General features: G+C 40.9%; 1 protein-coding gene across 21 annotated transcripts in view; it reads left to right on the top strand.

Moving 5' to 3' along the window:
* MAGI2 (membrane associated guanylate kinase, WW and PDZ domain containing 2) overlaps positions 1 to 18,588 on the top strand; it is a 628,972-nt gene that overhangs the window by 481,651 nt on the left and 128,733 nt on the right. For 17 of the 21 annotated variants that reach the window (XR_014555823.1, XM_083701301.1, XM_083701299.1 and 14 more), the window contains one exon: positions 10,340 to 10,975. The exons of the other annotated variants lie outside the window; for them this stretch is intronic. Coding sequence is in view for 16 of the 17 variants with exons in the window: in XM_083701301.1 (XP_083557427.1) it covers positions 10,340 to 10,975 (636 nt within the window). In the remaining variant the exon portion in view is untranslated. The remainder of the gene's footprint in view (positions 1 to 10,339; positions 10,976 to 18,588) is intronic. 21 annotated transcript variants of the gene reach the window in all.

Below are 18,588 nucleotides of genomic sequence, written 5' to 3'. Positions count from 1 at the left end.
GCATATGTAGTGAAGAACTTGCACTGATGTTCTATATTAAAATATCTGCTGATTGTTTTTCTATGTATAAACTAACATCTGAAATGGTGACCCATGGAAGGTCACAGCAGATAACTGCCACGGCAAGCACAAATCTTGCAGTTTTACTTGCGTTGTGGTGAGAGGCATTTGCTGCAGTCTTCTGTATGTTTCCATTCCCGGCATCATGCTATTTAACGGGGCTGGCCAGCTGCAGCAACACCTGCACTGCCTTAAAAGCTCAGAGTTTCAACATCAAGACAAATCTGTTGCCTTTCCCAAAGCCCTACCATAATTTTATCACCCTCTGGGCTAGAAAACTCTGAGACTTGAGAGCAAGCTTGCATCTGACCCATAGAAAGAGAGGCTGGTGTTGGAACCAGGATGCTGCCGCTTATTTGTTTCATACGAGGGATAAAACTCCAGATTTGGAGTCTAGAATGATTTCTTTGTTCTGGCGCTTCATATTATTTCCATGCTGGTATGCTCATACCTGGCTTGAGGGACCATTACCAGTGCTGAAGGGAAATTCATTTTCTGAATATGGAAATGGGTGGCATCTTAAAAGTTGGGAGGCATCTTCTCCTTTGCCTCAGGCAACAAAATGTCTTGAATGGCCCTGGGGAATCTTGTTCCACAGAAACCTTACTGCAGCATATTGACTAGTGTGTGGTTTTGATTCTGTAGGTTGATCGATGGGATCATAGAATTGTAGAGTTGGAAGGGACCCTGAGGATCATCTAGTCCAACCCCCTGCAATGCAGGAATATGCAGCTGCCCCACATGAGAATTGAACCTGCAACCTTGGTGTTGCCAGCAGCACCCTCTGTCCAGCTGAGCTATCCAGGCTAGAGCTGTTATGTGAAGACTTTCGGCAGGGGTTTCTTTTGATCTCCTCCTGGCTTCATGATTGTATGGCTCACTTGTTTAAGAAGACATATCTGTATAATTTTGTGCTTGGGCCTGATGTTTAGATGCCCAAAGACTTGAGCAGATTCTTCTTAAGTAGTGCTGCTGCTGCTGCTGCTGCTGCAAGTATTACATATTTGTCAATGACAGACATGATGACTTTGGTATACCTTAGTCGTGACCATAACTCTTCAAGATGCTGTGAGGGCACAGAATCTATTTATCAAGCTCATGCATATCAAATATAAGTCATTCTTGCAGCTAACTTAACATTAAGCAAATGCTAAGCTTATCTCTGAGTATATGGAAGCATTTCACAGGCACCATTCCAAACTTCTACACAACTTCTCTCGCTGAAGACCTGAACTCTTGTATTGCTCTTGTCCTAAGAAGTAAATTGCCTGCCTTCTAATTAAATATGGGCACTTTTGTTTGCTCTCATCTGATACAAACTTATAGACATTTGTCGTGGCCATTGAAATAACTGCTACTGTTAGCATTTAAAAAAGAAAGCCACATATCAATTAATAAATCACCCTAAAGGTATAGGAAAGTGTTTAGGATTCCTCCCATGTGGGGGTCTGCAAAAAGGAAACAACACATGATACAAATAAATAATTTAAGTTAAGAGATAAAAGGGTTGAAAGCAAATAACGGAAAACATATAATCCTTTATATGTTCATGGAGTATTATAAAATCACAGGCCTGGAGTGTCTCGCAATTTAATAAGCAATATCTAGTTATATAGTTAGGACTCAAAAAGACAACAGCAACACGTCTGTGACATTATAATGGAGCTCTGGGCCCTTTTTCCTTCTGAGGACAGTGCAGCAAAGAGCCTGAGTGGTGGTGTTAGAGAAGTTTGAAAGTTGTTAACAGGTTGCATCAAATGGTGTGGATGAAGCTGCATGATCCTAATGCTGGTCAGATCACTACAGAAAGATGAGATTAGTAAACTTGGGCTAAAACAAGAAAGGGAGTTGTGCAGGGGGCGGAGCTCCTGATAAAGGACTATGAAGACTCTTCAGAGAGCCTGGGTGGAAAGAACAGCTCTTGCTAAGTGGTTGTCATTGCATGCAGGTGAATCTCAGGAATCCTCTCAGGAATGAGGAAGTATTGATGTGAGAGCCTGTCAGATTGTAGTCTCCATGGGGATATTCTTCAGGAGAGAGTGAGCTGGAGACACTGCAGCAGCTAATCTTCAGCTGCATCTTTTGGCTTCATGCAGAGCAAATAGTTCCACTTCTGGCGGTTGGCAAGGGCACACGTAGTCTAAAGGATGAGGAAACTGCATGTAGCCATGGGCATTTATGCCTTGATCAATAGAGCTTAGTCAGATCCATTACTAAGACAATATAACTATTTTTATATATTAGTGTTTTAGCTCTACATTTGTATCTTGTCCTTCCATCAAAGAACTCATGGAGTTGGGTGGTTGGGTGATTGGCCAAAGTCCACCCAAAGGTCTTCATGGCTTCACAGGAAGTTGAAACCCAATTCTTGTTCCAATTCCACCCCTCCATTACATTGTCATAGTGTTGAGAGCTTTCCCTTTGCAATCCAGGACATTTCAAGTATTGGGCCAGTGTAGCAGATGCTGTTCTACTGAAGTGCAAAAACCGTTTTCATGTTCGCTCATGCTTCTGAGAGGCTAGGATAAAGAAAAACTAAATAAACAGAAATGTTGGATCAACATTACATTCAGAATTGCAGAAGCGTCATTCAGTTGGAAAATCAGAACTGCCAGATAAATGTATTTCAGATTTCAGTGTCATGCTATTTCTTGGAACATTAAATAAAGCAGTGCAGAGCAGTCCTAAATCCTGAACATTTCCCCATGTGCGTACATGCACTTCAGTCAGATATAATGCAGTTTTATTCACATGCCATTAGACGAATGAACACCTCATATATTTTTGTGTTTGAATTAGGCAGCCCTTCTGTTCCTTAATTTAGGAGATGGGATATCAGAAGAAATTGTCTAATGTTAACATAGGCAATTTCTTTTTTAATGGAGATAGCTTTTAATCTTTTACATATTTTTTGGTGTATGAGACCATGTGCACCTGACTTAGCTGTTGCTCACATTCTCTAAAGCCTCCCTCATTTTTTCAGCCAGGTAGTACCAATTCTTAAACTAGTTTTTCATCTTACAGATAAGTAAGCTATATTTGAAGTGACGAAGAAACACACGTCCCATAACCCTTTTTATTTTAATAGAAAAATTAAAATCTGTGCCTTGAAATTCTAAAAGGCTTAAAGTAATATGAAAGCATATCACTGGAAGTTTTGCCTAGGGATGTTTTGTGCTCTTTGCACATGTTTTACTACAGCTAAACAAGTTGGAATTGCTTTTAAGAACATAAGGTGGTATGCAACTAATCTGTGTAAAAAGGTAAAGGACCCCTGGACAGTTAAGTCCAATCAAAGGTGACTATGCGGTTGCAGCGCTCATCTTGCTTTCAGGCCGAGGGAGCCGGCATTTGTCCACAGACAGCTTTTCTGGGTCATGTGGTCAGCATGACTAAACCACTTCTGGTGCAATGGAACACTGTGATGAAAAGCAGAGCACACAGAAATGCCATTTACCTTCCTGCCACAGCAGTACCTATTTATCTACTTGCACTAGCGTGCTTTCAAACTGCAAAGTTGCCAGGAGCTGGCACAGAGCAACGGGTGCTCACTCCATCGTGGAGATTCAAGCTGCCCAATTTCCAATTGGCAAGCCCAAGAGACTCAATGGTATAGACCACAGTGTCACCCGCATCCTAAGTCTGTGTAGACCCACTGAAATAAATATAATTAGTCATGGTTAAGCTAACTCTATTGATTTCAGAGGATGTACTCTGAGTGTGACTCTCTTGTTGGATCAGACCAAAATGCAGCTAGTCAGATATCCCCATTTTAACTGTCTCATTCAAGTTCCTCACAGCTAATCAAATTTCTCTTTCCAATAGAGGACAGCGCCTTTGTCTGTTTGTCTGTGGCATCTGATATTCAGCAGTTAGCTACCTCTTCACACTGGAGTTCCATTTAGCCATAGCAGACGGCATGATGGGGCTGTTGGCATGCAGAGGGTCGCAAGGCCAGCTGGCTTGCCCCAGCTGGGTCGTCTTCTTCCAGCCATCCCACTGCGAAGACCCATCGAACTCTGATCTGTTGTAAATCAGCGATCCAGGCTTCAAAGCCAGGGCACACTATATCAGCAGTGCGAACTGCACACACAGAATAGGCGTGAGGCTTGTGGAAGCATACTACAACTACGGATTTATTAATCATAAATCAGGACAAAGAAACATGTCGTCTCTCTCTTGGTCTTCTTGAGAGACAGAGAGAAAAGCAAAAGCTATACACACAACGGGAGTTCCCAGCAAGCTGTGCTGGTATGTAAACAGACATGTGACATGCAACAGTTCCATGTCTTCAACTAAAGGTGGAATGGAATTTTCCAACAGGGGCTTCACTGCTCACCTGACCAACATCTGGTTAAGTCACTGCTGCATACCAGGCTGAAGAGGAGGGATTGAGGCAGTGGCAAGGTCAGCTCACTGCAGAAGCACTGACAGGACACTGGAGCTGCTCTGCTGGCGCATTTGCACCATGCCAACCTCTCCGTCCTAGTATGCAGCAGTGACTCAGCCAGAGGGAGGTCAGAACAGGAGTGTACAACTGTGCCATCTGCTACTGCCCTTTAGCTATCATGACTGATGTCCATTGATAAATCCGTGCTCCCTGAGTTCGTCTCACCCTTCTCTAATTTCACACAACACAGTCACCTCTCTAGGGGCTCCTGCAAATCCTGGATGTGACGTTAATCCCACATAAATATAAATAGCAGCATGTACATGGGATTAATGCACATTTAGGATCATACCCAGAATGATTCACATAATTTCCTTCATGGAAATGTCTTTGCTATTTAAAAACAAAAATCTGTAGCATGCATGACGCAACCCCAGTTTTCCAGAACCCACAATTTATTATTGGGTAGCTGTAGTTACAATGACTGTAAGACACAATATCAATACTGTAAAGAAATAGCTAAAGTCGCAGAACTGAATTACTAAGCAAAAAGTGAATGTATGCCTTTTGGTTAGGCATCTCATTCTGGTGGATTTGCTTTAGCTGATGTGCCACAGTGCTTTGCCTGGCTTCAGCTGCAGCTGCACAGACTTCGTTCAGAGTCTTAACCACTGACAAATTGCTCATTAAAGGCCATATATTTTAAGCTTCGTGGATTTACAATAATGGACCTGTTTCGTAACCACTGGAAGACAACTGGCTTTGTATTCAACCGGATAAGAATTTAAATCTTCATCATAAATATGGTCAAAAATTTCAGGTAAAGGTAGATGTGTTTTGAAGCGGTGGGATCAGTATCCCTTCCTGTCTCTCTTTATAAAAACAGTTCACTTATCCCCACTTCTTGTTTTCCCTTCCCATGGAGCCATTTTTTAGGGGAGTTCGGAATCGTGGGGCAGCACAGTTAAGAAGGCAGTCAAAGATATTCATCGGCTGATGACACTTGGCGCCCTGCCAGTCTTCCTGGGCAGCAACAGTGGCTGCTTTGTAGTTACCTCATGCTTTGTCATATAGCTAAGCTTTTAGGCTGCTGAGAAGCTTGCAGAGCTACTTCCCCGCTTCTGGGAGCCATTACCTAGATAAATGTGAAGCTTCGTGTGGAGAAATAAAATACAGCATCCTCAGAAGCACAAATGTATTATAAATTTTGACCTCTTTACATTTAAAAACCCAATTTTGTCTGTTTGCAAGGGTTTCTCCACATGCAGTAATATATTTCACTGTTCCCAAATAGCAGAGTAAGTGTGGAAGACAATTTTCACTATGCTCTTCAAATCCACTGATGCCCTGTCATGCAGTTCACTGGCTCCAGGTTTTTTATTATGATAAAGGGCTTCCATACGCAAAGCCAAGAACAGAGTGGCTTATTTTACCTACCGAGAGAGAAACCTTCTGCAGTGAGTAGAGCTGTTCTTATTTCATGTGGTCTCGATGAGAAAGGATTCATTATTTATGTTTATTATACGTTTCGCTTTGGCACAGTGCAAGCTCCTAAGACCAGTTCTCCGCACAGCATCTGGTCCTGAAAGAGAAACCTGCCTGCTTTTTGTACTCAGTATTCATTTTATGGATTCCCTTCTTAGTGCTATCCTTGCAGTTTTAAGCTCCGCTATTTCATGTTTACCACATCAGCAAATAATCAAAGCCTTTAGATTCTCATAATTTATTTTATACTTCCTTTCCTGGAAAAAAAAAAGTTAAATGCTTTCATTTAAATAGATCATGCCGCTGTATGTAGAATACAATGGAAATGTAAATAGCCTCGGCGGCTAATCCACATCTGCCTGTGTGTAATTACCGGATGCATGCTGGTTAAGCACTTTTTCTTTTTCTGAAAAGCCAGCTTTTTAATTAAAACATGTGCACAGGGTAAAAGTAGAATTATACTAGGTCTCTCTCGGTAAAAAACAACAACAACCTATATAAAATGGCACTTCCTTATCAAAAATATCCACTTCCTGTCATGCTCAACAGCTATGTTTCTTTTATTTTATTTGACCAAATATACTTTTATATTACTAATAAGCCTGCTACAATCTCTCCGGGCTTGTATCTTGTTCCAAGCCACATTTCTGAAGGATTTTTAGGAAGGCTGAGAAGGCAGGAGGAGATGTGCTGTATTATGGAGAAGTGAGGGTGGGGTAAGACAGTCCCACCAGCAAACACACACACACACACACACACACACACAGAGAGAGAGAGAGAGAGAGAGAGAGAGAGAGAGAGAGAGAAACTGCTTAACTGCTTAATGTTATCTGAACCTTCTTCTAAGCCACAGAGGCACTGAAGGGTCAGCAAGTAGAGTCCCTTTCAACTATATAATAGGAACAAGTGGGAACTAACCAAAGGTATTGTAGATCAACAACTCTGATGTGGTGGGTCAGCATTTTGTTCCCCTCAATGTTCCAGGTACCAGGTTGTGGACTGGCACTGGTCCAAAGAGACCTACTTATTGTAGCACTGTTGTGGATAACTAGTTTTATTTTCAGAAATGCCATTATTTGTTATGCATTTACATAGAGGCATTTATAGCTCACCTTTCACTCTGCGTTTGGGTTACGCATCACTCAGTGCAATTACATCACATACCACCCTCCACCTCCACCCCTCAAAGCCCTGTGAAAAAATCTGTGTCTTGAGCTGACATCAAAAGGTATACCATGATGAGACCAGACACATCTTGGAGGGACGGACAGTCCACTGTCTGGGGCACTGTAGAAAATGCCTACTCAAGCCCTACTGTCCCAAAACTGCCGCAGCATTTTGGGTTCTACAGCCCCTTAACAAAAGGAATCTAAAATTCAAATATTAATAAATACACATTGCAATGGAGTACATTATTCCCCTGCTATTTTGCTATTATACACACACTTAAAAAAATAAAAATACAACCTGAGTGCAGTTATCACATGTGGATAGTTTCCTCCAGTTTCTGTTGTTTCTAGAGGAATTCCATCTGGATAAATCCCCCTGTGAGTACAGCTCAATTCTCCATCACTATATATTTTGAGTTGCCAAATATCTCTGCCTTGTGCTGATATGTCTGTATCAGGCAGTCATTTTTGGTTGCCATAAGATTATGCCACGATGTACTTTGCCTTTGGTGTCCTTAAAGACATTTAAGTCCTTTCTAGACCTACAGATGTGGCCCATTGTTGCACTGCCCTGATCCACTGCCCTGCGCTTGCTTAGACATCAGAATTCAGATTTTCTCCAATTTGAAACATATGATCATAGCTTTGATGCTTTGCTTGCTACAGTTGCTCACGGCTGCTCAGAACAAATGCACAAAGTGAACAGGATGGAACCTACCAATGGTGGTGATTGTGAACTAACCATGGTTTGGTTTAGCAGGTCATTTAAACCCGGGAAAACTACAAGCAACAACCAAGGTTTGGACGAGACAAGCCATGAACTTTTGTTTGGATGACACACTAAGCCAAGCCATGGCTTAGCTCTTAGTGGCACACTAGCAGCATGACCAAAGCTGCCAAAATCTCCTTCCAGTTTGATGTTACAACACTTCAGAAAGACAAAAAGCTACAAATAGTGTTATGGATTTCTCAGGAGTCCTTTCTTTTGCAGTTGCCTATTTAATTCTACAGATGTCTGCAAAAATGTCATTTATTAGATCTGTTTTAAAGCTAATTGCAGAGTGGTAACATGTTCAGTATACAGCTCTCTCCCAATCGATGTCTGCTGCTTTTATAGACACAAAATCCTAAGAGATTATGATTGGCACATTTTGGCAATTGATTCAACCTTCATCTGTAAAAGCACACAGTTGTGCCTTTTCTTTGCTACTGCTTTCAGTGAGCCAAGAGAAATATACAGGGGTCCTCTATCTGTAACTCTATTATAAAACCTGGAAGGTGTGGGGTGGGGGCTTGATAAACTCAGTCTTTGCAAATTCCAGATCTTTACCTCCTGGACTATTGTGTAGACTAGAATGTAGCTCCCTGTTAGATTTTGTACTTTTCCTTATACTGAGGTGCAATCCTCACTTCCAAAAAAATCAAAATGCATTTTTAAATGCACGTTTTAAGAAAACATATGTTTAGAAAGGCAAATTTTGAAAGAAAATGGATTTAAACACATTGAGAGAAAATGGATTTAAGCAACACAGACCAGGAACAGAATAAACCATCCATTCCCAAACCCAAGTTTCTTGTAACTTTCCAATGTGCTAATATACTACACATGGAGCATTTTCGCTGCAGCGAAGCAGGACTGCAACCATCTCCCACCTGCCTTCTGAAGTGGTACAATCCACAATTCCACCATCTCCCTCTGTCCTGTTGTATAGAATGACTTACTGAATACCAACCCAGGTGATGGTATTATATTTATTACCCACCCTTCACCAGAAGGTTCTTTCTACCCTTTATATATAACAATGTGTCTCTGTCTTCATTTTCCAGCCTCTCCATTCTATTCTGTCTCTCAGAGACACACACATTCATTGTCTCAACATCCCGTTTAGTACTTATGGGGGGTTTTGTGGGGGGTTATCTGCCCCTTAGGTTGTCCCCCCCCCCCTTAAGATTTGTTGTACCTCTCTACAACTTCATGGATAAAAAGTGATCAGAGATGGAAAGTAAGACCCAAGCACAAGCATTTAAACTTGATCTATTATGAGATGGAAAATTCAAGTGTCTAGGTGGATTGCAGTTGAGGAGTGGAACTAGAGTTTGTGCCTCGGCAAGACCCCCCTCCCCTCTGCCAATGTGTACCTGGACTGTGGGAGATGCCATCAGAACCTTTCCTCCTGTCAAATTTGTATCCATTCTTGTTCATTTATCTAATTGTAATGCAAAAAGGTATTGCTGGCAGGTCCGGGATGAGCTGGTGAATGAACCTTTGATGTGATGGTGCTGGCGTATCCGGGTTTCTTGCAGGGTCTGGTCCCTGTGTATATTTGGTTGTTGCTGTTGAGCATCCATTATAGATTAGGGAGCTCTCTGCAAGCAAGGACAGGTCTACCCCCTGGAATTGGGAGAGGCAAGTATCATTTTCCAGGATGGACTATAGATTATCGATGATATATTGGAATTTTTTTAGGTAACAGCACGTGGTGTTCTATCACTGTCTCTTCTGGCTCAGTCTTGAAGCAGATCATTTCTGGGTGCCATTCTGTCCTTGCTGAACGGCCTTTTTACTTCATTGGATTCATAGTGTGATTTTTTTTTTAAAATGCCTGTTGCAAATCCTTACAGTATGTCCCTATCCAATGATCTGGAACATATGCACTGGTATCACAGGAATTGGCTACAGAAAAATGGATCTTGTAGTGTCCTCTGGAAGCTAGAAGTATGTACTATAGATATGTTCAGCAGTCAGTGCACACAAAAAATAAGCAATGGATATTGGCAGGAGGTTAAATGCTACAACCTTTCTGAAAATAAACACGACTGAAAACATGTCACATGCAAAATAATAAATAAATCCTGTTTCACAAATGTGTTCAGAAGAAAAGGATCCAACTTTAAATAACAGTTTCCATAAGAAATTGGAAAATAAAGAGGATATTGCTTTTCTTTGTGTCTATGGGAGAACAAAAACTCCTGTTCTATGTACACAACAGATGAAAAGTTCTCTGTTCCTAGTAGCCTCTGTGATTTATTTTTAATTTGGAAGTATTTCAAAACTTAAGGTAAATCCATGCCACTTTTTCAGCTGCTAACATTCTTTTTTCAGGCAGGCATACATTATTGTGTCAACAGCTGCAGCAAAATGGTGATCCCTTTTGGAGATCCCAAACTGATTCACATTTTTTAAATTCAAGAGTAGTTGAAGTTATCTCATATCACTATTTTTTTCTCTTTCTAGGTGATGTCATTGTCTATATTAATGAAGTTTGTGTCCTTGGGCATACTCACGCAGATGTAGTCAAACTCTTCCAGTCTGTTCCCATTGGTCAGAGTGTCAACCTGGTGCTATGTCGTGGATACCCTCTGCCCTTTGATCCTGAAGATCCTGCCAACAGCATGGTGCCACCACTTGCAGTCATGGAGAGGCCTCCAGTAGTAGTAAATGGAAGACATAACTATGAAACTTATTTGGAATACATTTCTAGAACTTCTCAGTCTGTTCCAGATGTAACAGATCGGCCACCACATTCCTTGCACTCCATTCCAGCAGATAGTCAGCTTGATAGCACATTCCCACCACCTGTTCATGATGATAATGTATCAATGGCTTCTTCTGGGGCCACGCAAGCTGAACTCATGACCTTAACCATTGTGAAAGGGGCCCAGGGCTTTGGCTTCACTATAGCAGACAGTCCCACAGGACAGAGGGTGAAGCAAATTCTAGACATTCAGGGGTGCCCTGGTTTATGTGAAGGTGACCTCATTGTTGAGATCAACCAGCAGAATGTACAGAACATGAGCCATGCAGAAGTAGTGGATATACTTAAAGAATGTCCAGTTGGAAGTGAGACTTCTTTGATTATCCATAGAGGAGGTAAGTCTAGAAAGCCTGCACAATTACAATAATATGTATGAAAGGATCTAAAATATGTTTGCTATGTCACTATGTGGAAGAAAGTTCTCTTCCTAAATCTGGAAGGAAAAAATGTATACCTACTGAGGCATGTAGGCAAAATGTGATATTATAGTGTAAATTGCCCTTCTGTTATGTTTTGAGACATTTAACACTCATTAGAATTTTTGTCTTTGTAAGTGGAAAATGTAGGTGTTATTGTGTGTCCCAGCTTCTTCTTGTTTTTTGTTAGTTTGTTTTGTTTATGCATGATGTTTGTACGTAGAATGTTACAAGATGTATAGTGTTGCAGGATTTAAGTGTAACTCTCATATGCAGATTGGATCAAGAGACCTAATGATCCACTCAACCAAGAGTACATGGTTCATACGAAGCAGGTTGTAAATTCACCCACAACATGTTCAGATGTATCAGATATATCAGTTGATTCTGAGAGTGTTCTCTGATTTGGAAAATCTAATATCTCACACAGTCCATATTAAGAGATTTAGTTACATATCTGATTGTTCTCCCTGTGGCATAAATATATGATTACTTATATCTACAAGACTTTTATGAACAATTATTACAGATTAGATTTAATTAGAAGTTACCCTGTGGAATTAAAATTGACTGAAAAGACTACCCAAAAGAGATGAAATACTAATATGTATGTAGAGCTGACAAAACTTGTTAGTTTCATTGCAGTTGTAAAATTGAAAATGTTTTTTCAGCACTTTTTTCCAGAAACCAATATTAGCAAGCAAAAACGTATGTGATTTAATAAGAAACTAGGATGGCAGTTCTTCTGCCTTTCTATATATTTGTAGGTGCAGAACAAAGCCACACGTTCATCCTACACACATGTCATGTGTGTGTGTAGGACTAGTGTGAAGCAGTGAATTTAATCAGATGTACAGTTCTTCTGCCTTTCTATATATTTGTGTGTATTAAGAGAGGGGGTTTCACCCCTCCCCTTTAAACCATGATCCCTCCTGGGTGAGTCCCTGCCGCACTGGGCTCAATAAAGTCATTGAAAGGAAGAATACTTATTTATGAAGAAGCAGAGGAATGTTTGAATGAGTAGCATTTGATTTAAGAAACCCACTTAAATACGTGTATTAGTTTTGCTTTGAATTTCTCAGTATAATTCAGTATGAATTCTGAATTAAATCTATGCTGGGGAGCATTGATGAGACCTTCGGGTATAGGGTGGTATATAAATTCAATAAATAATAATAATAATATTTCTTACCCTACATTTTGATTGCATTACATCACTGCTACTGAGTCAATTTCTCCAAACAGTTTGTATCTAGACAGGATGTGTTTAGTATGGGTAGATTGTGTACATTTGAATATGAATCTGTTATCTCTTAATAAATAATAATAATAATAATAATAATAATAATAATAATAATAATAATTGTACCCCGCCCATCTGGCTGGGTTTCCCCAGCCACTCTGGGCGGCTTCCATAAAAACCAGAAATACACTAAAATATCACAGATTAAAAACTTCCCTGAACAGGGCAGCCTTAAGATGTCTTCTGAATGTCAGGTAGTTATTTATCGCTTTGACATCTGATGGGAGGGCGTTCCACAGGGCGGGTGCCACTACCGAGAAGGCCCTCTGCCTGGTTCCCTGTAGCTTTGCTTCTCGTAATGAGGGAACCGCCAGAAGGCCCTCAGCGCTGGACCTCAGCGTCCGGGCAGAACGATGGGGGTGGAGACACTCCTTCAGGTATACTGGGCCGAGGCCGTTTAGGGGCAAAATGTTACCCTTTTGCCCATCTAGGCATAGGATAGGATTTTCTTACTGTTTCAATGTTTCTAGAGTCCTGTACTCACATCACATGTGCGTACACTAATTATGCATAAGGGGAGAGTAGAATTGTGCTCATAGGCCGTTTTCCCTGCCCTCACATATGCAGTTGGGTTCCCTGTGGAAAGTTTGTGTACATTCACTTGGTACATGTGTAGGTTCTATCCCAATATTATGCATGTAGGTGCAGAACAAAGCCACACGTTCATCCTGCACACATGTCATGTGTGTGTGTAGGACTAGTGTGAAGCAGTGAATTTAATCAGATGTACAGTAGGATCGCATCTTGCATGATATTACTTTCCGGGAGGTAATATGTAAAGGCAAAATCACTTAAAGTCAGAGCAACCCCCCTGGGACCACCTCTGGAGCTGGTGCAAAAATTGCGGGGCCATCCTATGTTTTACAAGATCTCACAGAGCCCTCTAAAGCCCACACAAGATGTTCCCAAAGCCTGGGAAGCAATGTGGAGGGTTGGGGGAAAAAATGCTCTCTCTTGTCATGCTTGATTTTCCCATTGCTTGCTCTGGAAGCCTCCAGAAGATCATAGAATCATAGAATCATAGAGTTGGAAGAGACCACAAGGGCCATCGAGTCCAACCCCCTGCCAAGCAGGAAACTCCACCACACTCCTTGGCAGCAAATTCCACTGTCGAACAGCTCTTACTGTCAGGAAGTTCTTCCTAATGTTTAGGTGGAATCTTCTTTCTTGTAGTTTGGATCCATTGCTCCGTGTCCACTTCTCTGGAGCAGCAGAAAACAACCTTTCTCCCTCCTCTATGTGACATCCTTTTATATATTTGAACATGGCTATCATATCACCCCTTAACCTCCTCTTCTCCAGGCTAAACATGCCCAGCTCCCTTAGCCGTTCCTCATAAGGCATCGTTTCCAGGCCTTTGACCATTTTGGTTGCCCTCCTCTGGACACGTTCCAGTTTGTCAGTGTCCTTCTTGAACTGTGGTGCCCAGAACTGGACACAGTACTCCAGGTGAGGTCTGACCAGAGCAGAATACAGTGGCACTATTACTTCCCTTGATCTAGATGCTATACTCCTATTGATGCAGCCCAGAATTGCATTGGCTTTTTTAGCTGCCGCGTCACACTGTTGGCTCATGTCAAGTTTGTGGTCAACCAAGACTCCTAGATCCTTTTCACATGTACTGCTCTCAAGCCAGGTGTCACCCATCTTGTGAGAGCCTCCAGAGCTCACATAATACTTCACAGTGTCTGGAAAAACCTGGTGTAGAAATAGCTTCTTAAGCTCTCCTCCTTTTTTTCCAGGTCCTGGGAAGCCCTCGCACCATCTTGGGTGGCCCCTTCTGGCAGTTTCCCCCCTCTCTTTCCTCCACCCCACTTTTAATTCTTTTTGGCCAAGCTGTGATCACCTAAGTAAAAACTTGCAATCCTACTGTATAACTGTTGGAAACATCTAGAATAAAAGGCTCTGGTCCTGTCAATGACCCCTAAATAAGACCAAATATCAGAAATGAGTTAAAGGAGGGAAGACAAATTTCAGCATTTTAAGCAGTGAATAGCAAAACAAATGCATAGTGGTTTAAAGCAACCATCTTTTTTAAAAAAATTGAAGAGATGAACGTATGAAGAAGGAAGCTTTGGCTTATTGAAACCATTACTGGTTTTGGATTTTAACTGTTGCTCTTCCAAGTTAGCTCCTGACATTTTTTTCTGTTTTCTGTTTAAGATATATTTTACTCAAATGCAGAATTTTGAACTTTTACTAATCTTTTTCTGTTTTTAACAGTGCAATCCTATACATGTCTAGTCAGTAGTACGTCCCACTGAGTTAAGTGGGGTTTACTGCCAGATAATTGGGCCTTGGTCTGAAGCCTAAATTACTCTCTTGGTAAAGCTGTTTAATCCCTGGTATTTAACATAGTAATAAAAATTTGGTACCTAAAAAAATATTCTTTGGTGCATGTGTTTTTTCATTGGTGCCTCAGTGGGGATTACTTTTGAGTAGACATGCATTGGATTGCATAGTTAGTGCCTTTAAAAAACCTGATCATGAATAGTTGTCTATGAAATACTTCCCCCCTTTACACTGTTGTAACTAAAGCAGTGATATTGTACATCTATAGACTGTCAATATTCCTTGGGAGCCGACAATAGAAAGCTGTAGTGTTTTAGGTACAATTGACATAAAATGGAAAATAGGTTTTCTGAACTGGAGATTGCGCGCATCACCTGAGGCTTATTGTAATCATTAATGCAGTGAATAAAGGACCCCCTGGTTAGATTACTTGACAAAAGCCTGTTTTCCACAAAGCTAAACATTAAGTGCAGGGGGGGGGGGGATAATTGTAGCCTATACATGCACCCAGGCTCCACCATGCACTGCCTCCTGTGACAAGCCATATCTATTACAGTAGCCTTCCTCAACCTTGCAGACCCCGCCATCCTAGATCATTGGCCGTGCTCTCCGGGGCTGATGGGAGTTGGAGGGCATCAGGTTGGGGAAAGCTATGTTACAACGACACAACTTTCAGCTCCTGTGTGGTAGTGCAATAAACATGGGCCAAGCTATTTATTTATCTTTTTATTCAAACATTTTTATCCCTCTCTTCCACTCAAAACTAGATACCCACCAGCTTACAGCAAGTATACAAGAAAAGTAATAGTAGTAATAGTAATAATAATAATAATAATAATAATAATAATAATAATAATAATAATAGGGGGAGGAGGAGGAGGAGGACAGCAACAAGAGCATATACAAAAGGGTAATAAATGAACAAATCTACAGAAATGCTTGCAGGGTCACCTTGGACCTAGTAAAAATACTTTTTAATGCACCTCCTGTGCATGGTTACCTAGAAGTAAGTCTCACTGCATCCTACCAAGTATATTTAGGATGTCACTTCCTTCTGAACACACGCAGTGAGGCAGATAGTCTGTCCTCCCCAAGAAGCAAATTCCAAAGCCCTTGGTGTGGAGGTTTTGGCTTTTTTTCAGTGGGTAGTAAGCAGTTGTTAGGCATCTTATATGCATAGTCACAACTTGATGGAAATGTGATGGGGTAGGCTTTAAGTATAAAGGAGGACCCACCCCACAGAGGCCCTGAGGTCGCAACCAGCTCCCAGCCCTAGCTAGGTTACCAGCTGTCCCAGCCACATGGTTTTGCACCATGCTGGGTCCTCAAAGCTGGATAAGTCCCATTGTATGCCCCAGCAGGGCCTGCAGGGTCAGAAGGCCTTGTCCAGCCCCACCTGCTTTTGTTAGTCAATAAAGCTCTCATCTATGGTACCTGGTGTGTTATTGGTTTATGTCCTCTCCTATCCCTGAATGGGCCCTGACTGCTACCTCACAGTCACAGATTTGGTCTGCATTGTTGCTGTGGGACTTGCATAGATCATGTCAAGCCCATGTTCTCAATTCAAAAATGTGAATAGGATATTGAAAAAAGACATTTCTGTCACCTGCTTGAACCATGTCCAACCATCTTTGTTGCTTCTTCTCCCATTTTGCTCCTCATCCCTTCTGTTACCTCTCCTATTTCTAGCATCCGACTGCATAAGCATTTCTCTTTTCTGTCTCCTCGGAATATGCCATGCCCTAGTGCCACTGTTCATTTATCCCATAGCCTCTAACGAACTGCACTTAACTTTTCTCCTTGTCTTTTCATGGCTTTGCATCTTAAGATTCTATCAGAATCTTAGCAAGCTCAGCATCAAAACAATTCCACTTTCACACATGAAGGTTCTCTGGAAATCTATTGAGTGTAAAGAGACTGAGTGGTGCAAATGTTTCCAGAATGTCCGATGTTATGCTGTTAACTGCTCTGAGATCTTCGGACAAAGGGCAGTATACAGATTTCATAAATAAATAAAATAAATACTGTGTGTCAACCACCTTCTATACCACTGAAACAAATATACACCTATGTGAACTGATATAAACCATTTGCTCATGTTTATTTATTCACGTCTAAGCACCCTAACATTTGTATTAATAGCTTTCATATTTTGTTGTGCATCTCTGTAGAGCAGTTTGCAATTGATTCATATTTCTGAATTAGAGATAGGAAAACATAGATCATTGTGGGGAGTCTGTTAATTTGTTGAAGACAAGAATGAGTAGTAATAATAAACAGTGACAACAAAAACTATGTTAATTGCACTCATAAAGTAGCAATATGGAAATGTCACCCCTTGTTACAAGTTTCTTTGTGCTATGTACTTTTGTATAATATTGCTTTTGTGTTAGATATGTAATTTTCCTATATGTTTCCTGACAGGCTTTAAAATTAGTGGATAGAGCTGTTTTTATAACTAGTAATGGTAGCACAGCCTCCAGACATTTGCTTAAGAAGTATATACTAAACATAAGTGGCAATTTTGTAAATAAATTGAAAGGCCAGCTATCAAGGGGATATATATATCCTAAGTTAACTTCCATTAGCATTATTGAGGGTTGCATTGAACACAGTAAGAGGAAACACATCTCCGAATAATGCTTTTTATTAGACAGAAATATTCATTTATGCATATGTAGATGTTGGCATTCCTGTTACATAAAATATTGGAACTACACATTAAAGCCTCTGTATGCAAACTAAGGCTATAGTGTGCTGTTTTAATTCTGTAGCTATTATGAAACTGCCAAGAATAGCTTTAGGACAAAATTTGAACATTTATTTCCATATGAAGTAGCAAAGCTATTTAGTTATGCAGAAAGCAGTTGCTTACATTGGATATTGGTCAGGATCTGAACTTTTGTCCTTGTTGAAAGTCTTGTACAATGTTGAGTGTGGAGTGCCTAGAATTCTTTGTTATGGATCACTGGGGAAAATAGCAAATTTTGGAGGCATATCCAATCATCACAGTGGGATACTGGTTTAATGCTCATTTGGAAGAGAGACAGGCAATAGCTTGAAGGGAAGCAGGATTCCTGTTGATTTTTGGACTTGAAGCATATTGCCCAAGAACCACCCAAACCCAATCTTGCCTATCTGATGAGATTGGCTTAGATCAAGGAAGGGGGAGCTCTGACCCTGCAAAAGTTGTTGGGCTATAACTCTGAAATGACCAGTGGTCAGCAGTGATGGGAGTTGGAGTTGAACAACCTCTGGAGAACCACAAGTTCCTTTCCCTAGTTAGATGACACTTTACAGTGAGATGCCATTAGGAATACCTGACTTTCTAACTAAAAATATTATGCTGGTGTATGTAAGATTTAGCTAAATATGTTGAATGTCTTTTCTTCTGGTCCACACAGCATGTGTAATATTCTTTTTAATCTCCCGGTTGGGCTTCCAAGCTTCTGTTGGCGTACATTGTGTAGATGATGTGATTTGTAACCTCAGAACAATATTTTGTGGCAACAACAGAAATAAAATGAGATAATATTCTATGAAACAAGTGAAATCATTTTTGTGATAGAGGTATTAGATGTAGCGTTTCTTTGTGATAAATTCCTTTATCATTCCAAAAGCATGAAAACTTTCTTCATGCCCCCTCCTTAGATCCAGTTAGCTGTGATTGGTGCACATTTTGAGGCAGCAACTGCCAGTGGGGTTCAATTCAGCTAATTGAAAGGTTGTTGCAGGTGCAGAAAGTTAAAATGATGTTTAATCCCATGATGTTCAAAAGCCCAATAGACAAGCAGGTGAGGTGTGTCTCCACCTTGCCTCTATCTCATTGCTTCCCACCATATAAAGCAGAGATGGGGAATTTCTGCTCCTCGAGATGTTGCTGGTGTCCAACTCTCAGCCCCAGCCTCCATGACTGATGGTCAGGAGGATGGGAGTT

The sequence above is a fragment of the Podarcis gaigeae genome (assembly GCF_964106915.1).
Source record: "Podarcis gaigeae genome assembly, chromosome: 10".
In the NCBI taxonomy this organism is placed as follows: Eukaryota; Metazoa; Chordata; class Lepidosauria; order Squamata; family Lacertidae; genus Podarcis; species Podarcis gaigeae.
Note: the sequence above shows the minus strand (reverse complement) of the source record. Positions and strands in the feature narration are given on the sequence as shown.